General features: G+C 47.6%; 2 protein-coding genes and 1 long non-coding RNA gene across 4 annotated transcripts; all 3 read right to left on the bottom strand.

Moving 5' to 3' along the window:
- Positions 1-916: 916 nt before the first annotated feature.
- LOC129602300 (uncharacterized) lies at positions 917-1,619 on the bottom strand. The gene is made up of 3 exons (XR_008692381.1): positions 1,363-1,619; positions 1,039-1,196; positions 917-969 (listed from the first exon to the last, which is right to left on the bottom strand). It is a non-coding gene; the product is annotated as an uncharacterized LOC129602300 (long non-coding RNA).
- Positions 1,620-2,635: 1,016 nt separating this feature from the next.
- Positions 2,636-14,958, bottom strand: LOC129602298 (uncharacterized). The gene is made up of 4 exons (XM_055501294.1): positions 14,523-14,958; positions 13,653-13,859; positions 3,400-3,542; positions 2,636-2,907 (listed from the first exon to the last, which is right to left on the bottom strand). The coding sequence occupies exons 1-4, from the start codon at positions 14,789-14,791 to the stop codon at positions 2,765-2,767; spliced, it is 762 nt and encodes a 253-aa protein (XP_055357269.1). The 5' UTR covers positions 14,792-14,958; the 3' UTR covers positions 2,636-2,764.
- A 1,138-nt stretch (positions 14,959-16,096) lies between these two features.
- Positions 16,097-17,940, bottom strand: LOC129602299 (max-like protein X). 2 transcript variants are annotated; one of them, XM_055501295.1, is made up of 6 exons: positions 17,857-17,930; positions 17,487-17,751; positions 16,990-17,071; positions 16,802-16,901; positions 16,568-16,652; positions 16,097-16,510 (listed from the first exon to the last, which is right to left on the bottom strand). In XM_055501295.1, exons 2-6 carry the CDS (start codon positions 17,589-17,591, stop codon positions 16,349-16,351), a joined length of 534 nt encoding a protein of 177 aa, XP_055357270.1. In that variant the 5' UTR covers positions 17,592-17,751; positions 17,857-17,930; the 3' UTR covers positions 16,097-16,348. The 2 variants fall into 2 exon arrangements, with proteins under 2 accessions (XP_055357270.1, XP_055357271.1); XM_055501296.1 differs by having other exon boundaries at positions 16,568-16,649; positions 17,487-17,940.
- Between the last annotated feature and the right edge of the window lie 1,468 nt (positions 17,941-19,408).

The raw sequence follows: 19,408 nt of genomic DNA, 5'->3' as shown, positions 1-19,408 counted from the left end.
GCTGAATGGCGAAAATAACTAACGTTGTTGCAACTGCTGACCTTGGCTGCTGGTGTGACTTACCCAGCTTATCCGGAACGCGCTCCGCTTTCACATTATGCACCACATAAATTTTCCGGGCTTCTTCTCCGTTCCATTCGTCCTTACAAATCGCACTGCCAAGTGTACCGCAACAGCAAGATCACAGTTAATGGTGCAAAGTCTATCAGTGATGCTCTCGCGTTATTGGATCACTATTACCGAAACTGCAAAATATGGCTATCAAAAGAAGCCTCGTTAAAGAATCACGAATCGCTAACATTGTCGCCACTTTTAAATTTGAAATTTCTTAGTTTAGAGAACTGTACAACTCAATAAGAGCAAAGCTGATGCCATGTTTGAACCTGAAATATTTCCGGCCATGCGAGTCCGGCTTCAAGGTTGTATGCGGCGATGATGATTTTCCATTCTGGAAAAATTAATTTATTAGGTGCAAAGATGCTATCACTCTTCAAACTGCTGAAAACGATTGCGCTTGTTATTGGAAACTAAATGCAGCAATAAATAAAATTACAAAAACCTATCGCTGCATATTTCTATTACCTGGCATTAAAAGCAGTAGTGCTTAAGTTAGTAAGAAATGTAAAGAACGTTTATCCTTAAAAGTACATGGTACATACTACATAAACAGTGCAATACTGTACAGTATTGCACTGTACAGTATATACAGTGCAATACTGTACAGTATATACGGTGCAATACTGTACAGTACATTAATCATTAATTATGATAATTAGGGTTCATTACGAAATGTATTTTTTGTTATAAAAGCATTGAGCTAACATACAAGCATATAATAATAATTTCTGTAATGTAAAAACTGCGAAATCAACAAATTACGCCATACCGTTGACAAGGTGGAAAAATTCTTTGAGAGGTTCAGGCCAACTTTTTCCACTCGAGTCCTCGTTGCTTGTAGCACCCCCGAAACTATGTACACATAAAAAATATACCATGTGTTACAACACAATATGAACTGAAAACATTTGCTTCACTTACTTCGGGTACAAGAAATTCATAAATTCTGCAATTAGCGGAGCAATCGTTAACAGAAATGTGGCTTTGGCTCCAGTGGAAAGAAATTTGCAGCGACCCTGGCGGACTTTTTCCAGTTGATCTGCACGCACGCATAAGCATGCACGCAGTAGACCATCAGACTGCAAATAACTGTCAAAATTGATTACACAGTACGGTCATAGTGTACAGTAATAAAGAAAATAATATGTCATCGTACCTGTTAGTTTTCATGATTATATATGTATAAATAAATTGAGAATAGAGCAGCTAGTAGTATCCGCTGAAAAGCAATTATATTTCACTTACTGTACGTTGAAAGGCTTTAACGAGCCAGATGCGTTGAAGTGCTCCTCCATAGTGTAAAAGAATGTAAACAACTTGTTGAATCAAGCAGCGAAAGTGAACCAGTGTAAATGTGCAGTGTACAGTAGTATCTATACAGTACATTTGGCGCATGTCGAGTTTCACAATTATATCCAAGCCGTGCACAATCCAGACAAGCAATTAAACTACACGGTAAGTTGACAAATAATTATGTATATTATAAATACACATCATTACTACAAGTGTTTTAAATAATAAGAGACGCGCATAGTATGTATCACCATCGCTGACGAGCCAGCTGCGCTAATGTGCTAGTGCCGCTCCATGCGGTAAAAGAATGTAAACAACTTGTGTGTGTGTGTGAATATCAGTAAGTGAGTAAATTAGGTAGTGTACTTCTATACAGTATACATATGCAGTAATTATGCTGCAGTTGTGCTGAATCATATGCTGCAGTTGGGAGCTGCAAGTACAAAGTACAACCGGGAATTGTAACTAGAAAGTCCAGCTCCCAACTCCAGTTTTTGACGTAACCGACGCCATCTTGTGTTTATATAAGGTCCGTTTTCTTCTCACATTTCCGTGCGTTTCTTCGCCTGCGCGGAATAAAATGTCTATCGATTCACATATCGATTTAGATACTGTATGTACAGTATCAAAAAATATATAAATAACAAACAAGAATACCATAAAAATAAATAAATAAGCACTTCCGTTACAAAAGTGGTGTAACAAATAACGTCATCAAAAAAATATTGCGTCAATCAGTACCGATGTTTTATTACTGTGCTGCTTATCAAGAGGAACGTGTGAATCGTTTGCCAGGCGCCAGTACACTACGATCATACCCCACATGCCTACCTTGCTCGGAAACCTGATACAGATTAAAATATTGTAAATGCAAAGAAAAAAATTCCTGAAACAACCCAACAAATTTCCGTACGTTTAACCGTCAAAATGACAACTCTGATTCACGTAAAGAATAAAAACAACCGGATAAAAAAATAACATCAATAAGAAAAAAATAAATAATATAGAAACAGATTCTATTTATTCACCGAAATCAGCCGAGAAAAATAGCCACTCTGATTCACGTAAATAATAAAAACAATCGGATAAAAAATAACATAAATAAAAAAATAATGTAAAAAAAGATTCTATTTATTCAACGGAAATCGTAGGCTAATGTTGTAGTAAACTAAAACATCGTAAACTGCAAAGAAAATCGTCTGCGTACAATATTTGCTCGGTTTTCGCATTTTCGATTTACCTGGTTTTTTTTAAATTACAGATAAATTAATTAGTTAAAATTTTTGTTAATAATGATTTAGTTGAGAGAATAAATGCTAACTTGTTTCCAAAAAAAATATTTATTTCTCGAAATTTATTTCCGTACTTTTTGCGGATCCGGCGAAACGGCGTAGGCTAGCTTGAAGCCGTAACGTTGCGTGTCTTCCGCCACGAAGGATAAATCACGGATTAAGGCGTAGGTTTCGGCGGGATCGTTGTAATTCACGCGTTGACCGTCTGTGAATTATAAGGAAAAAATTACATAAAAATTCCCCAAACAAAGGAGACAATCCGCTGAATTTTTGCATTTATTGTTAAAAAATCGCAGTTAATAAAAAAACGAAATATGTATCGAAAATCCAATAAAGAACTACACAGAAATTCATTGGACTTTCGCAACTAAAAACATACCGGAAAATTTACAGAAAAATCGTTAAAAATCACCAGAAAATCACCCAAAAACTGTACACAAAATATCGTAAAATGCCCAGAAAATCCTCCAGAAGAATGCCCAGAATTCGCTGGACGTTTGGCAGCTATATTCCTGCTAAAGTATGTAAACGACAACGATTATCGATTAAGTTGGCAAATGTGAGAGAAAACTCGATAAATATTATCCACAGATGCTCCATGCAATTTTAATTTTTATTAATTAATTAGACAAATAATACCAAATTTAATTTCACTGCTTTGGCAATAATTCCAATGTGCAAAAAACACTGACCGCACCTGCATCGGAGGGAGACGCCAGGCATTCGCGGGCCAGCAGGAAGCCGCCGGGCCGCAGTGTCCGCAGTGCATTGGTCAGCAGCTCCTCCAGTTGTGTCCAGGTGGTCGTGTTCCCGGTGCAGTTCATCACCAGCACATCCTTGCTGCCGACACGAAAAAAAGAGAAAAAGCATGTTGAAACACACCCTTGCTTCAGTGTCTTGAAAACAAATCCTTTCTTCAGTTTCCATGATTTCCATTTCCAGATTTCCATGATTTTTTTCAAATTTTAAACTGAATTTTAAAATTTTTTAAATTCATTTTAAAACTGCAAAACATGCTAGAACAGTGGATCGGTGTAAAAACGTTGTTCGTAATTATGTGCATTTACATGCAAAATTTGAAAGAGAATGGTCAATAATGAAACTTTTGTTACACCAGAATGCATTTAAAACCTTTAGAATTTTCTAACAGCCATAACTCCCGAACTGGATGTTGCGCGCACAAACGGTTTTCACGTCAGTGTATACAAATTACTCTACAAAATGTCATAAAGCGAAACAAAAGTGTTTGGGAATGAAAGTTTCGGTGCATCTATTAGTACACGAATTTGGTTCTATGTACCGGGCCACTTCCCTTGACAGCGCCACATGCATACAATGTCAGAAAATCAGATAATAATCACGTTGCAAAGACTACAGGGCTTATCAGTTTTCAGATAAACGGCTCAAAACTTCTTTACAGAAAAATCTGGAAGAACACACAACGAACACCGGGTTCTGCGGTGTTCACAACGGCTGAACGTAGACTAGTGGCGAAACGCCCGTGATCGTTTCGGGAATTTGATCAAAACATACATTAAAATATCCAGCATTCAGCTTTCTAGGTAGATTTACCTCTAGTATAAATAATCGTTTTTTTCTTAAATTTACACAAGAACAACGGTGAAACCTCAGTGCCGCAGGTGGTTAAAGAAACCGTGTGTGTTTACTGTTACGCCGCTGCCTACTTGCGCGAATAAACGATACGTTATCGTTTTTCTAACTTTAATCAACTAACTCAACCAAAAGCACCAGTAGGAAAAGGAAAGTAAAAGTTCGATAAAATGAAAGAGGAAACAAACGCTTATATCCGATGGAAAGCGACTGCACCAAATATACGAAAGTGCAGTCTACCGTGCAATCAGTCCGCAGCAAAGCTGGACCATAAAACTTGCAACAAACACTCATCCGCACTCATCCGCACACATACGCCAAATTATATCATAAAACACAATTGCCAAACAGCGTTCAGGCACGAACACAAAGATACAATTTTGACTAATAAAATAAACGGTTATGATTATATTGCGTCCTTGGACGACCGCTGGCATGGTATGCCGTATATGGTCACTGGCCGCTTGCCGGGTAACTTTCCTCCCTCCTTAGCGGTTGCGTCCTCGCGACCGGAAGTGTCAAGCTGACTGACCAACGACACGGAAATCCGTGGAGGCGGTGTAGGCCACGGTGTCCATGCCCGGATACAGGCGTACTGCCGGGTCAGTGGGAGGTGCGGTCGCTTCCGGTGCCGTCAACTGGCCCGGTGCGCTGGCGGATTGAAGCGGCTCCATTTCCGCGGTCACAACAGTGGGACGCCGGCGCCGTGCGCGGTTGCCTATGCGGCGAAAACAGCCCAAAATCAGTAAATGACAAGAGCATTTAAAACACACCAACACAACGGCAGCCATGATAAGGATGGTGACGACACTGGCTAAAATGCCTTTCAGCCAGCCTAAGCGGCTGAGAATGTCCGGCACTTGACTGGACTTCGAATTCGATTGGAAAAGCGAGCCAACATCGCCGACGCCTTGCTGCTCCATGGCACCGGCCAACTGGGCCAGGAGGTTAAAGGTCATCGAGTGCTCTTTGTCCATGGCGGACTGCAGCAACACTCCGGACATGTCAATGGGCTGGCGGAAGTGGTGCGCGAGGAGTTGACGCTCCATGGACTTGGTCGGCAGGACTCGAATCCATTCTCCGTCACGGGATTCGAAGGGATTTCCTCGGAAGTTCACGATGCTGGACTTCCACAGGCAATCTTGATAGGGGATAAGGAGGTATCCATCCGTAGCGATGCTCCAATTGCCGGCGCGCGGTTGAGGCCCACATCGGCCGCTCCGGTCGACCTGAAAATCAACGGTCACAGCGGCGCACTGTCGAACAATGCCAGAAGAGCCAAAAATTTGTAGACTTTGGCAGTGGACCATTTCCATTGAGCGGGCGTCGAGGATACCGGAAATCGTTGATAAGGCAAACAGGTCGGCAATCCGGTTCTTGTTCAGCCGGCAGTGGAGGTTGTTGACCAGGTCAGCTAACTCGTTTTCGTTGGCCAACATGGTGTCGGACATGTACTGCAGGTGGGGCGGCAACGCTTGGGTCAGCGACAGCATAACCGACGGCGCGACACGGACAGTAACTGGGCGTTTGGTGGTTCGGGACGTTGTCGCGGTCACTGCTCGTTTGGCCCGGCGCCTTGTCGTACTTGGCGTTCCGGTAGTGCTGGCGGGCGTTGGTCGCGGGTAAATCATCGGTTTACCATAATCGTCCACCACCTGGATGTGCATGCTCGCTTCGCCCATAACGGTGTACATTTCTGGGAGCGACGCATCACAAAGGGTCTCCAGGGATCCAAGGATGAAATCCAATTGGTTGGCGTGATCGCGGACGCGGAATGGTTCATCCTGGTAATACAGAGTGCCATTACGCCGGCCAAGCCGGCTTACCATGCAGGGCTGATTTCCGGGGGCAACGTCACTCCAGACGTATGTCCGAGGTCGATCTCTCCGGTGATTGTCAGAACTGGACAGCCGTCGCACTCCTGTTCCAAAGTCACCTCTTCCAGCTCACAGTTGAGCGTGGTAAAATTGCGTTCGGAATTCCACGATCCTTGACCGGTCGGTTCAGTGTGATGACTCCACACGTTACCGAACTTCTGCATCTGCTCGGCACCACACCGACGGGTGTTGATCATCACCCAGCAGTCCTGGGGGCTCGTGGTCAGCAGACGGGTCGACCGTGTCGTGTCGGTGGTCCAGATGACGGTCTCCCAGATCGTCAGGACCTGCTCCCATGTCCGGCAAACATACCCGCGGAACGTTTTCCCAGGTTCTTTTTCGATGTACAAGTCGAAGTTCACTGGTACACCACGGAGCCGAGTCGGTGTAGGAGGGCAGGCCAACAGCTGGTCGAAGTCCACCACTCCCATAAACTGTGGTCGAGAGCAGTCACAGGCCTTGATTTCAATGGCGGAGACCGGCGCTAAACAGAACAGCCACAACAAAATTAGGGCACAGAAACGCAACGGTACCGCTGGCAGGCCGGTGCTGGTTGGATGACCAGGTCGGATCGGCGGGTCCACGACCACGACGGACAAGGCAAACTCCTTGTGGAACCACTTTGGCTCCTTGCGAACGCGGTTACCCTGGCGGGTCGGCTCGGGGTTACTAACCGGTTCCTTGCGGGCACGGGTACCCTTGCGGTTTGGCGGCGGTTGACTGACCGGTGCCGACGGGCCTTCTGCGCTGTTCGGTTCGTCCAACAGCCCGCACGGTGTCGAGAAGTGGTCAGTTTCCGGCTCCGCATCCTCCGGCTCCGGCGTCGTGGGTTCCGGCTCCGGTGTCGGCGGCGTCACCACGATGTTAATGTCCGGTTCCGGCATGTCCAGGGCGGGTTCCGGCATGTATGGGTCGGGCGCGGCTTGGGCCGACACGTCCAGGCGGTGTTCCGGCACCACGAGTGCTGGCATGTCCGGGTCATCCGAATCGGAGGCATCCGACGTCACGTCCTTCGGTGGGTCAGTGGTCACGGTTACGGGACTTTTGCGTCGTGCCAGTGGAATCCAACCGTCTCCATCTTCGTCGGAGCTGTCTTCGTACAGTTCATTCCGGTCGAAGAACGGTTTCATCCGGGAGACGTGAACAACGAACCGTGTCCGTCTTCGGCGTCCTTGGGTTTCGACCTCGTAGTTTACGGGTGACGTCTGGCGAACAACCCTGTACGGGCCATACCAACGGCTCAGCAGCTTTGTGGCACGGCCCTTCTTCCCACTGGGGTTAAAGATGAGGACCGCATCCCCAGGGTTGTAGGACACGTCACGGGCGTCATCCCGCCCGTACGTGTAGTTGTGCTGGATTTCGATCCGGGCGGCGGCGGCAGCGTGCATATCGCGCATGCGTTGCTGGAGGTCCGCATTGAACGGCTCTTTAGCCGTTGGCAGAGCGACGTCAATGGGCAGGACGGGTTGACGGCCGTAGACCATCTCGAACGGCGAAAACCCGGTGACGTCATGCTTGGACGTATTGGTCGCGAAGATCACGAACGGCAGGGACTCGTCCCAGTTCCGGTGGTCATCATCGACAAACTTGCTCAGCATGTGGCCGAGCGTTTGATTGTAACGCTCGACCTGACCGTTGCACTGAGGCCGGAAACCGCTGGTGGTGGTCCGGCGGATGTCCAGGATCCGGTAGAGTTCGGCGACCAATTCGTTGACGAACGGCGTGCCCTGGTCACTCAACACTTGGTAGGGCATGGAGAAGTGGAGAAAGATGTCGTAGACCAGAAACTTGGCAACGCGGACTGCGGTCTGCTCCGGCAGGGCCTTGGCGGACACCCACTTCGTGAAGAGGTCCGTGGCGACGATGATGTACTTGTTGCCGGCCTTGGATCGCGGCAGTGGACCCATGACGTCCACCGCGACTACTTCGAATGGACCCGCTGGGCAAAAACTTTGGACTGGTCCAGCAACTCGGTGGGTCGATCGGTTACGGGTTTGGCACTGGACACAGGACTCGACGTACCTACGAACAAAGTTAACCATGTCCGGGAAGTAGACCCGCTTCTTCAAGCGGTCAAACGTCCGGTCGAAGCCAAGGTGACCGCCCATTGGGTCATCATGGAGGAACTGCAGTGCTTCCATCCGTAGGCGGCGCGGTAGGACCAGGAGTTCGGCTAACCGGCCGTGTGACTTCCAGACGCGGTACAGGAGGCCGTCCTTGTCCACGTACGTTTTCTTTGTGACCCGGTCAGTCAGAAGTCGGGCTCGAACATCGTTGCAGAAGGCGTCCTTCTGTTGCTCGCCCTTCACATCCAACGCGTCCAGATGGTCAGCTGGGGTGGCATCCACTGCCATGCACTGACCAGGGTGGTCCACAGCAGGCACCGGAAGTGCCGGGTATCGGGACAGACAGTCCCCGTCGGCATGAATCTTACCGGCCTTGTGGACGATGATGAGGATGTACTCTTGTAACCGGAGGGCCCATCGAACCAGGCGACTGTTCGGGCTCTGGATATTAAACAGCCAGCAAAGGCTGTGGTGGTCAGTCCACACAGTAACCTCCCGCCCCAGGAGGTAGTACCGGTATTTCTCACAGGACCACACGATAGACAGCAGCTCCCGCTCTGTCGTGGAGTAGTTTCTTTCCGCCGGAATGAGCCGGCGGCTTCCGTAAGCAATGACACGCTCACGGGATTCCGAGTCACGCTGCACCACGACGACCCCAATCGCGTACCCGCTGGCATCCGGGTGGATCTCCGCCGGAAGTTCGGGATTGAAGTGCACCAACACTGGTGCCGTTGTCAGGGCACGCTGGAGCTCGGCAAAGGCATTCCGCTGCTCGGCCTGCCAGCTGAAAGGGACGTCCTTTTTGGTCAGTTGAGTCAGCGGTGCGGCGATGTCCGAGAAACCCCGGATGAACCGGCGGTAGTAGGCGCACAGCCCGAGGAATGATCGAACCGCTTTCAGGTTCTCAGGTACCGGGAACCGGAGGATCGCTTCGACTTTGTCCGGGTTCGGCCGGATTCCTTCCTGGGTCGCGGTGAATCCCAGTACCTGGACCTGGGACTTCAGGAAGTGGCACTTGGAGGGCTTGAGCACGAGGTTGGCTTCCCGGAACCGTTCCAGGACTGCCTCGAGGGCATCCAGGTGCTCGTCCAGGGTCATGACTACATCGGTGTATGGATCCAAAGGAGGCCGGCCAGGACGGAGGACATCGCACGGCAGAGTGGCTCCGTTGCGGGGCGAAGCACATGACTTCATATTCGTAGAAGCCTTGACCGGCCTGGAACGCCGTAATGGCTTTGCTTTCTTCGGCCAAGGGGACCTGCCAGAACCCACTCTGCAGGTCCATAGTCGTTATGTACCGCGCACCGGCCAGGACCTGAAGGCAATCATCCACCCGCGGGAGTGGGTACCGGTCGGGCACGGTAACGGTATTGACCCCACGGAGGTCCGAGCACAGCCGCCAGGACTTTCCTCCCTCCTTAGCTGCGAGGATCACTGGGGAACTCCAGGGACTTCGGCTGGGCCGGATGACTCCCATGTCGAGCATCTCAGCGACTTGACGCTCGATCTCGGCAACTTCCCTCGGTGCTCTGCGGTACTGGTTCCGGAATATGGGGCGGGTCCCAGGAATCAGCTCAATCCGGAATGGGTCCACTCTGGCATGGCCCATGGGTCGGCCTTCGGTGTGGAACAGGTCTGCGTACGCTTCAAGCAGGCATTGCGTTGCACGGAGACCGTCCATTGTATCGGCATCTCCAATGTCGAAGGAGGTGACCGGCACCTGAGGCCATGCGTACTCCCATCCGGACAGGTCCATCTCGGCCCCGTCCTCGTAGGAAAGGGACAAGACCTGGTGATGACGTAAAACACTGGCTCCGGGCGACTGTCCAAGGAGCGTTACCATAAGGTTCGACACCCGAGGCTGCGTTCCCCGGGCATCCCACAAACGTACTGGACCGCTATTATGATAGCCTACTGTCATAGTAGCTAACTTACCGGTGCCCTTTGCCGGTTTGACCACTGCTATCCCCGTTTCAGACTTCGGCTGGACACTGTCCGCCTTCAGGATCCGGCCCTCTGCGAGGTCCAGGAGGATCCCGGGCAACCGCAGCACGTTACAACCGATGACACAGTCATATTTTCCCGCGCCGAAGTGCTCGAAAATAATGAACGGCACTTCCTGTTTCAGTCCGTTCACCTCCACGACCAATGGCAGCAACCCGGAAGTCTTGACAATCCGGTTGTCTGCGACCGTGACGTCCATTGCATACGGCACCGGCTTCTGACCCAGCCCCTTCGCGAAGCTCTGGTTCAGGATGGAGATGCTCGCTCCGGTGTCCAACAGGGCCAATGCGTCACGTCCGGCTAGCTTGATGTCCATGAGGGGAATTTCACCGGAAACTGGAATTGGCTCCGTTCCTCCCGTGAACGGCACGTGGCTGTCAACGATGTTGTTGGCTTCCGGTCCGGTGGTGGTCACCACGTTGAGGTGGTACGGATGGTCCAGGTCCATCGTTGCATCCGCCCAGCCGGGTGGCACGCCGGCCAGATGATGCCAAACGGTGGATCGTGCATTCACGTACGCGTCAATTGGGTCCGTCCCTTCGTCCTGGACGACCGATCCGTGCTCAGGACTGGTGGGCGTTACGCGGCGCCGCTGGTTACTCTCTCTTGCCCCACCTCCTCCAGCAGTAGACGACGTACTTCGGGGCACCCGGTGCATCGTCTCCGTGCCCCTGCTGGCTCGCTCCACGACCAGCGTATTGCTCCTCCGTGGTGCTACCTTACTGCGCGCTCTATTGTAGCACTGCCACGTCGGCCGACGTGACCCTAATCGAAGCGGAACGACTCCCGGCGGCATGTCCGGCTGGCCAAGCCAGACCTGCCATCCATACTTCGCTCCCGGCGGAGGCTCAGGATTTTCTCCCGAGATTTTGAACGCGCCGAACGTCGGGGCCCATCCGTGTCGTCAGCATATCTTCGCGACAGGCTCCTTCGGCGCTTCTCCGTGCTGCTGTCCGTACGCCAGCGACGCGCCACCTCGGACACGGTGGCGGTACTGAAGCCCAGGTAACCTCGCACACTGAACAACTCGAAACTGGAAAGGTCATACGGGTCCGGACCCTCCAACATGGCTCCGTCTGCACATATGACTCGTTTCCCAGCGGTTACCCCGTGCCACTGCCAGCATGTGCACCGGATGTCGTAGCTGGCTCTGCAGGATACCCCGCGTGTACTTCTCAGAACCTTCCTCAAAATGTGCGGCACGGCCGTTGTACGTGCCGACTCGCATCATATTGCAGGTCGCTGCTCCGTTGGCTTGACCCACAGTGTCCATTCCAAGTCCCATTGTATACCACACAGGCTTGGTGCCGGGCTCCGTAACCCACTTAGTGTTGACCTCCAGGTCCGCACCGTTCGCACAGGCCTGTTCCGTACCGACATTGGCGTCCAACGCGGTGACCTTTGCTTCCTGCTGACTCACGATGAGGGAGCGCGCTGATCCAGACCCACCGGTTTGGTTCTTTGGCTGGGTGGTGGGTTTGTTCTTGGGGCAATTGCGTGCAAGATGGTCAGTCCTGTCGCAGTTGTAGCATTTGCGGAGCGGCCGCTCGGTGACCTTTGACTGACCGGCCGTACCAGCATGTCGATCATCCCCCTGGTTACCACCTCAATAACCGCGGTAACGGTTGCGACCGTTTCCTCCGTTGCCGTTCGCATTCCCTCCACCGTATCCTCTTCCCCCAGAACCATTTCCGTTCCCACCCCCGCTGTACGTAACCTCGGGATAGTGACCTTTCCATTCCGCGTTGCGATTCTTTGCCTCTAGGCGCAGAATGTTGGACACACGCTGCATCGCGGATAGGAATTCCGTTGGTGTGGCCACATTCGTTGAGGCTAGACGAGTTAGGTATTCGGGTAGCAATCCCGCCTGCAGCTTATGGATGACTTCGTCGTCCTCCATGTCGCGGTTGATCTTGTCGCACAGACCAACGATGTCATTAAAATAGTCTTCGAGAGGTTCTCCGCGCTTCTGCTTGCGGTTGCGTAGCTGCTGCTTCAGCTGGTTCCGATAATCCTCGGTCTGGAATCGTTTGATGAGCGCTTCCAGGAGCTGGTCGGATGTGGCATATGGTTTCTTGCGGCCATCGTCGCTGACCTTTCCCCACCAGGTAGCGGCGAAGCCGTCCAGATACACCGGTATCTGGCGTAGCTTTTTCGCTTCATCCCACTCCAATGCGGCCACGACGGTCTTAAACCGGCGCACCCATTGGTCAACGTCCTCACCGGCTTGTCCCTTGAACACCGGTGGCTTTGCGTCGGTACCTACTGTCATGGTTGAAAATTCCTGCGCCAACGCCTTGGAGTCTAATACGATACTCCTCCCCGTGGGATCCGCTGCGCTGGATATCGGTTTGCTGTCGCCGGTAGACATGGCAATTTGTTGTGGATTAATCCGTAAATAATCCAAACACACACAGTATAATAACAGCTGTTAATTCCAGATGACAAAGGTCAGCACCACAAACTGCAGCACTGATTGCTGATAAAGGTCACCGTGTGACCACGGAATTAATAATTTAAACTACCGTAGAACGCTTCCGTTCCACGGTTTCGGCACCAATGAAACCTCAGTGCCGCAGGTGGTTAAAGAAACCGTGTGTGTTTACTGTTACGCCGCTGCCTACTTGCGCGAATAAACGATACGTTATCGTTTTTCTAACTTTAATCAACTAACTCAGCCAAAGCACCAGTAGGAAAAGGAAAGTAAAAGTTCGATAAAATGAAAGAGAAACAAACGCTTATATCCGATGGAAAGCGACTGCACCAAATATACGAATACGGTCTACCGTGCAATCAGTCCGCAGCAAAGCTGGACCATAAAACTTGCAACAAACACTCATCCGCACTCATCCGCACACATACGCCAAATTATATCATAAAACACAATTGCCAAACAGCGTTCAGGCACGAACACAAAGATACAATTTTGACTAATAAAATAAACGGTAATGATTATATTGCGTCCTTGGACAACCGCTGGCATGGTATGCCGTATATGGTCACTGGCCGCTTGCCGGGTAACAACGGCGAATCGATAACAACAAACGAATACGCAAAAAAAAGAACATTAAACAAAATCCACGAGCACAATAAAAAAGTGGAAACAAATCCCTTTTCTGCCAGCGACATAATTCACACAAAGCAAAAAAAAATCAGAAAATTAGTCCATCAGTCACAGTTTCATACAATTTGCCTGGACCAAATTTCTCTACATAAAAATTTGGAAAAATCCATACGTAATCCTGAGTACACGACGACAAATTATTAACAAAAGTAAATAAAAACGTCTAAAAATAACTAATAATTAATACAAAAAATATCAAATAAATCAAATTTAAATAAACCAGTTCGCAGAAAAAAGTGTCGCTTATGCAGAAGTGTGTGAATTGTACCTGTCGGGCGTGCGTTTCGACGCGCTGCTGATAGGGCAGACATCCGACGAGCCGGAGCCGGACCGCTGCCGTTCCCGGCCGCCCTCGGCGCTGCCGCCCTTCAGGCTCGTGCTGCTGTTGCGGCGCTCACGCGATCCCTGCGGGCCATCCGTTTTCACAATCTCCAGCGAGCGCACCTTACGCAACAGCCACGTGAACCATTGATACCTATCATTAGAAAATTAATTACAGATTAAAATGCAACAAACAGCGGCGTATGCAAAATACACCACACATCAAGTACTAAAAAAACAATTCATAAACAGCATCGTTGTACGTGTAAACTCTCGTATAATAAATAAAAAAACTGAAAATACGTCTACACAAAAACTGCAGCAAACTACACAAAAAATGTATAACCGGCCGACAATTCAATTTTTTTAAATCAAGCACAAAATATTTAAATAATTTTAATTTTGCTGCCGCAGTAATCAACTATTCAGCGATTAAAAGGTAATTAAAAGGAACTTTTTTCTGATGTTATTCAGTAATTAAAATTGCAATAAATTCACGAAACATTCCAGATAAAGCCGATTTATTTTTCCAAATTTTTAACAAAACCTATCTAATTTTATAAATTTTTTATTACATCGCTAAACGCAGGCACCGCTAAACAGTTATCAAATTTAGGCTACATAAAAATGATGAAACACTAAAAACGATGAAAACCATAGAATCTCGTTTTAAACAACAATTAATAAGAATTCACGAAGCGAGCGATTCCAGAGCGAAAACCATACCAAAAATAGTTTACTTAATCTCTGAAGTTTATTTCGTAGAAACGTCTATGCCAACATCGGGATATCAACAAGAGAAAATTTGAAATCTTACTCAGCAACGCGTCCCAGGAAGAGCACATCCTTCTTGTCCAGATCCAGCTGCTGCAGCATCTCGTACAAACTGTCCGTCTCCGTGTCATACTTGCCGCTGCCTTCCCCCTCGAACGTCACCGAGGTGGACCGTTTCACCGTGGGACCGTCCATGGCGGAGACGGAATAGTCCAGTTTCTGCATGGCACTGCGGATTCCCTTGCACTTGTCAGCTGGAGTATTCGTGTTGCTGCTGCCAGCTGTTGGTACAGACTCGCCTGCATTCTGCATGGTCTGCGCAGCTGCAGGCGCGTGCCTCGATGGACCACGATAATCCGCTGGTTATCGGATCAACGATACGTTGGATTAGGCAGTTAATTAACTGCAATCAGCAACTGGACTTTGTACAGACGAGACTCAGAGAGTGTAAAACAAAAACAGAAATATTCTGAAATAATCTTTGAATTCACAGTTAGTGTCAACTGGCAAGCAACATTTTGCAAGTGCAGCGCAGCACTGGTTTTCTGTAGCACTGCCGCTCGGTGGCGGGAGGCCCGTCGCTAAAGCGGAAGCGTTGAAACATGTTTCGCCTTCCGCCTTGGAATCTTTTCTGTCGCTTAGGGAGCGCTGCCACGCCCATTGTACTTTGCAAGTTTGAAGTATCTGTAACCTTTTTCTGTGTTTTGGATAGTCTAATGAGTTTCTTCTTGCTGATTTTAGCGATTTCTAAATCTTCCCTGATCAAAGTGATCAGCGGGCCCTTGGGACCGGTCACCCGCCTGACCGCCGCCTACTCCCCCGACTGCCCCGCGCTGGCCACCGGAGATTCCGTCCTCCTGTCGCGCCAGGCGTTTCGGCACCGTCGTCACGACCACCTGCTCCGTGGGATACGAATTCGGTGAGTTTTATCCTTCGCTCACTGTCCTCTTTCTTTCCACTTATTTACTGCAGAATGTCAGTTTCTCACTCGCATCTGACATTAATTCGGTCGTAACTCCGAAGGCTGTTTGTTTGCTCTGTGTATACGCTTAACAAATGACTATTTTTCTTGTGATTTAGGAGAATACTCTGGAAAGTAAATTCAAAGCCGGTTTAAAGTGATCTTCCGTTAAAATTTCGTCGTGCTTGGTTGATCAACATTTTAGTTTGTTTAGGCACAAATATGCGATACTACAGTTCACACATGTTACCAACAGTATCGAGCGGTGTTAGATCGGCGCAGAAAATTGGAATCGCTGTCAAGCAGCTGAACGACGCTGTCTTTAGGAGATTTGGCAGCAACGATGCGATTGACATTCTGCTTTTCAGCGCCATGTACTCGCTAAAGTATTAGTCCACAAAAGGATCTCAAAGGTCAATTTACACGAAACTTAAGGTGTAATAAAAATGACAAATTCGCATCAATTTTGTGTGGAAGATATTGATGCACATCTGTGCCATTTTTTAAACATTTCTGTAGTTTATTTCATTGTTAACAAAATCACAGCATCGCTGCCAACAAAAACAACATGGGGCATGGTCAATAATGACCCGCCAATCTAAAAGCTAAGAAAACGTCCTCGTTCTCTCTCATGTCGTTAAAGGTTCCGAGGACAGACACTGCACTTCCTCGTAGTGATTTGTATTACGGTTATACTCTTCAGTTTTCTTACGCTTATATTTTACGGTTAAACCCGCAATTTTTTGTTTGGCTCGGCAACCAAAACTGATGCATACACAAGGCACAGAGAGACAACGAGGATGCTTTTTTAGCATTTAGATTCGCTGGTCGGGAATAATTAGACCGATGTTGTTTTTCTTGGCAGCTTTGCTGTGATTTTGTTAACAATGAGTTAAAGTGCTGTGTAATCAATGACGATCACGCAGCACTCCAGCTGTCAGGGCCATGAGGCTGGAGGGACTGCAGAGTTCTTCGAGCCACATGTAGGTTGTATCGGACAGCGTCTGGAAACTGGATGCATCCACGTGGTGGTCGTATGTCTGGAAAAGCTGATCCATCAGTCGCTGAAACTGCAAAATATACTCAAAACTTAATCGGGGCAGATGTACCATCAAGTTTTTACCGACCACATGAAATTTGGCGTCATCCGAATTTGGCTGAGCACTTGTGCTAGGAAGAATGTCCAGCATTTCTGCAGCTGCGTCTTGACTTCTGAAACCACAAGCCGGAAATACCGAGTATAACGAGATTTTCCAGTCATAACCCAGCGGTTAACCCGAACAAGCTTGTGGACAAGAGCGTTTCTCTTTTGTCACATGCGTGCTCCGACTGGATAAAAGGGACAGGTTTTCTTCTCTTACGCTTTAATGATCTCCATTTCAGCCAGGGTTTGTCTCAGTCTTTGCAGTTCTCCCTTCTGCTCTTGGGTGACTTCCTCCAGAGCCTTTATAGTATTCATTGCTGTTAACACCAGATGCGCCACGGTTAAAGTTCCCAAGTAACTCAGCAGCGCAGCACTTCCATAACGCAAAGCCTGGTAAAGCCGTACCTTCCTCTAAAATTTTTGAACCTCGCAGCTCTGTGGCGCCATCATTGGGCACCACTTCGTTCTTTAAGTCCCCCAAGGCAAGCTGGAACCAAACAAAAGCAGATTACTGCGTAAGAAAACTGCTCGTGGAGCAACCAGAAATCATGATCAAGCTTGTAGTCACAATTTTCTTGATGGACATTTGTCTCGGCCGCTCAGTTTCAGTTACAACTCCTTTCTAGCTCTGCGATATCTAAAAAAATGCATTCTTTTCAAATGTTAAGACTTCTGAAAATACATTGACCGTGCAGCCCTTTATTCCAAGTGGAAATAAGTAAATTAATCCATCAACGATAGAAAGCATGGTTAAAACACGAATTGGAACAAGTTCTCCCGCATATTTGAAAAGCAAATTGATAAGTAAATTAGGTTGCATGTACGTCACTTGACGTCCGTTTTCTAAACTCGACGTCCGTCCGCCGAATTCTTTAAAGAAAGCAAACTGGAAAAGTAAGTACCTTGATCCCTCTAGGGCGCATTACATCAGCGTTGTTTCCCTTTCTCCGTTTTGCGTGCTGCCAGTTCGCTTGGCTAATCATAACCACATGTTTCCGGATCTTCATCCTTGACAGGACATTGCAGTGACCTTGTGCGACGCTGTCCCAAAACAGATACCGTCCCGGACATTACAGCGCATTTGCCGTTGTTTTTGATGGTCTAGATCGTCTTTCAGAGATGCTTCATTAGCAGGTTTCCGGGCGCTTCCCAGACGAAACTCAGTTCCTAGCAAAATCCAACCACTTCAGACCACGTCAGCTTTGTGTTTCTCGTAAATGTGAATTTAGTATTTCGTTCTGATATACGAGTAAGACATAATTATAATATTACAGGAACACAGCAAACCAGATTATGATGGTATTAATTTTATAACAACTTCTCCTTAAAGCTTTCGTTGAGTATCTACAAGCACGGAAAAACTTAATTGTCTACGCGTGTAGTTCAATAACTGCGGTAGAAGCTTGCTGATGGCATGGATAAAAATAATATGTATGTACTACTACTTACTGTACTTGTGTGTGCCTCGTAGACAGCAAAACCGGTTTTTAATTTCGGCGTGCATGTGAGATTGTACATACAGTACTCGTACGATTGTGTTGTAACAACAACTATGTAATAACCAAGTATGTACGCACATACGGGTATCGGATTGTGTAATAGTAGGTGTGCGTACTGTGTATGGAAGTTTAATACAACGATATCACTAAAAGGCGTCTCGAGTGTACAAATAGACATTCTCCGGATAAGTTTAAAGAATAATTCTTCGCAGCTGGCTCCATAACCTCGAATAGATACAATAAAATGTGGGGTTCCTGTTGAATGACGACGAACGTTCGTATTTATCAAACTGGGTAACCTTTAATAAGTATCACGGTACGAGTGCAAACTATGCACCAGAACAAAACGGCATTTACAAAAGAAACACTTCCACTTCCTCGTATTTATGTGCATGGCACCATACGGAAGAAGGCCTTTCACTCCTGTATACGCCGGCACTGTCGGCATAAAATTTTCCGCAAGCAGTTGCAAATTAAGTCCAGGCGAAAGGCGTGGCTAGTGTGGTCACGTGAAAAGCGACAACAGCGCCGCGGCGTTTCAGAGGGTAGCCGCAAATTCATGCAGTAGCCACAGGCTAGCTAAAACCATGGCTTGCAGTTTGATATGTAGTGTTGCCCATAAAAAACTTAAATTTTCGGAACTTCATGTTATTATCGTTTTGATTTGCATCGTGTATCTAAACTGTGATAGCATACTACAAAAGAACAACAGAAATCTGAATTCTTATCGTTCTTTACAGGGTCAAATTTGAACAGGTAATAAGTTTTGCTTGATCCTAATTTACCTGTTTTGTGCATAATTTTATTGTCAATAATGTGATTTATGCTAGACTGTGATTTATGCGGAAACAAGTAAGTTATCAAATAAATTACCGCAGGTTTAAATTCGAGTGTTAACGCTGCACCGAAGTTCTCGTGTTATCAAATATTGAAATTATTTCGCGTTTTTTGGAGAGTACATTTTCTAGGCGTCAAATCGCTTGTACGGTTAAAAATTATTTGTCCAAACATGCGCAATCTTCGGATTCATCTTTAACGCTGTATGCATTAAAAACTGCGGATTTTACTTTTGTATCTACCAGTGAAAATACTAGGGTAGTGATGTTAGTTAAAATATACTTTAGAGTACACTGTATACAACATTACCTCGAACCATATTAAATTTTTATATCCTGAATGTATGCCATGCGCTATAAAGAACTATAATGGTTATATATGCATTAATTATCTACTGTACATGTTATATGCCAAAACACACTTATGAACAGTTTGCAGTTAGTAATTTTCATGATGTTATTGTTGTTTATTTAATTTGCGACAAAGCA

The sequence above is a fragment of the Paramacrobiotus metropolitanus genome, unplaced genomic scaffold, assembly GCF_019649055.1.
Source record: "Paramacrobiotus metropolitanus isolate TYO unplaced genomic scaffold, Prichtersi_v1.0 Parri_scaffold0000389, whole genome shotgun sequence".
NCBI lineage: Eukaryota > Metazoa > Tardigrada > Eutardigrada > Parachela > Macrobiotidae > Paramacrobiotus > Paramacrobiotus metropolitanus.
The sequence above is the reverse complement of the archived record's forward strand: the minus strand, read 5'-3'. Positions and strand labels throughout refer to the sequence as shown.

Bases quoted from the DNA above. Each gene is read 5' to 3' on its own strand.
- LOC129602299 (XM_055501295.1), bottom strand. From the start codon at position 17,591: ATGAAGATCCGGAAACATGTGGTTATGATTAGCCAAGCGAACTGGCAG. The intron at 17,072-17,486 runs GTACTTACTTTT...GTTTGGTTCCAG, and splicing joins TGCGCCCTAGAGGGATCAAG to CTTGCCTTGGGGGACTTAAA. The intron at 16,511-16,567 runs GTCGGTAAAAAC...TATATTTTGCAG, and splicing joins ATGACGCCAAATTTCATGTG to TTTCAGCGACTGATGGATCA.
- LOC129602298 (XM_055501294.1), bottom strand. From the start codon at position 14,791: ATGCAGAATGCAGGCGAGTCTGTACCAACAGCTGGCAGCAGCAACACG. The intron at 3,543-13,652 runs GTACAATTCACA...TCGTGTCGGCAG, and splicing joins TCGAAACGCACGCCCGACAG to CAAGGATGTGCTGGTGATGA. The intron at 2,908-3,399 runs GTGCGGTCAGTG...TATAATTCACAG, and splicing joins GGCGTCTCCCTCCGATGCAG to ACGGTCAACGCGTGAATTAC.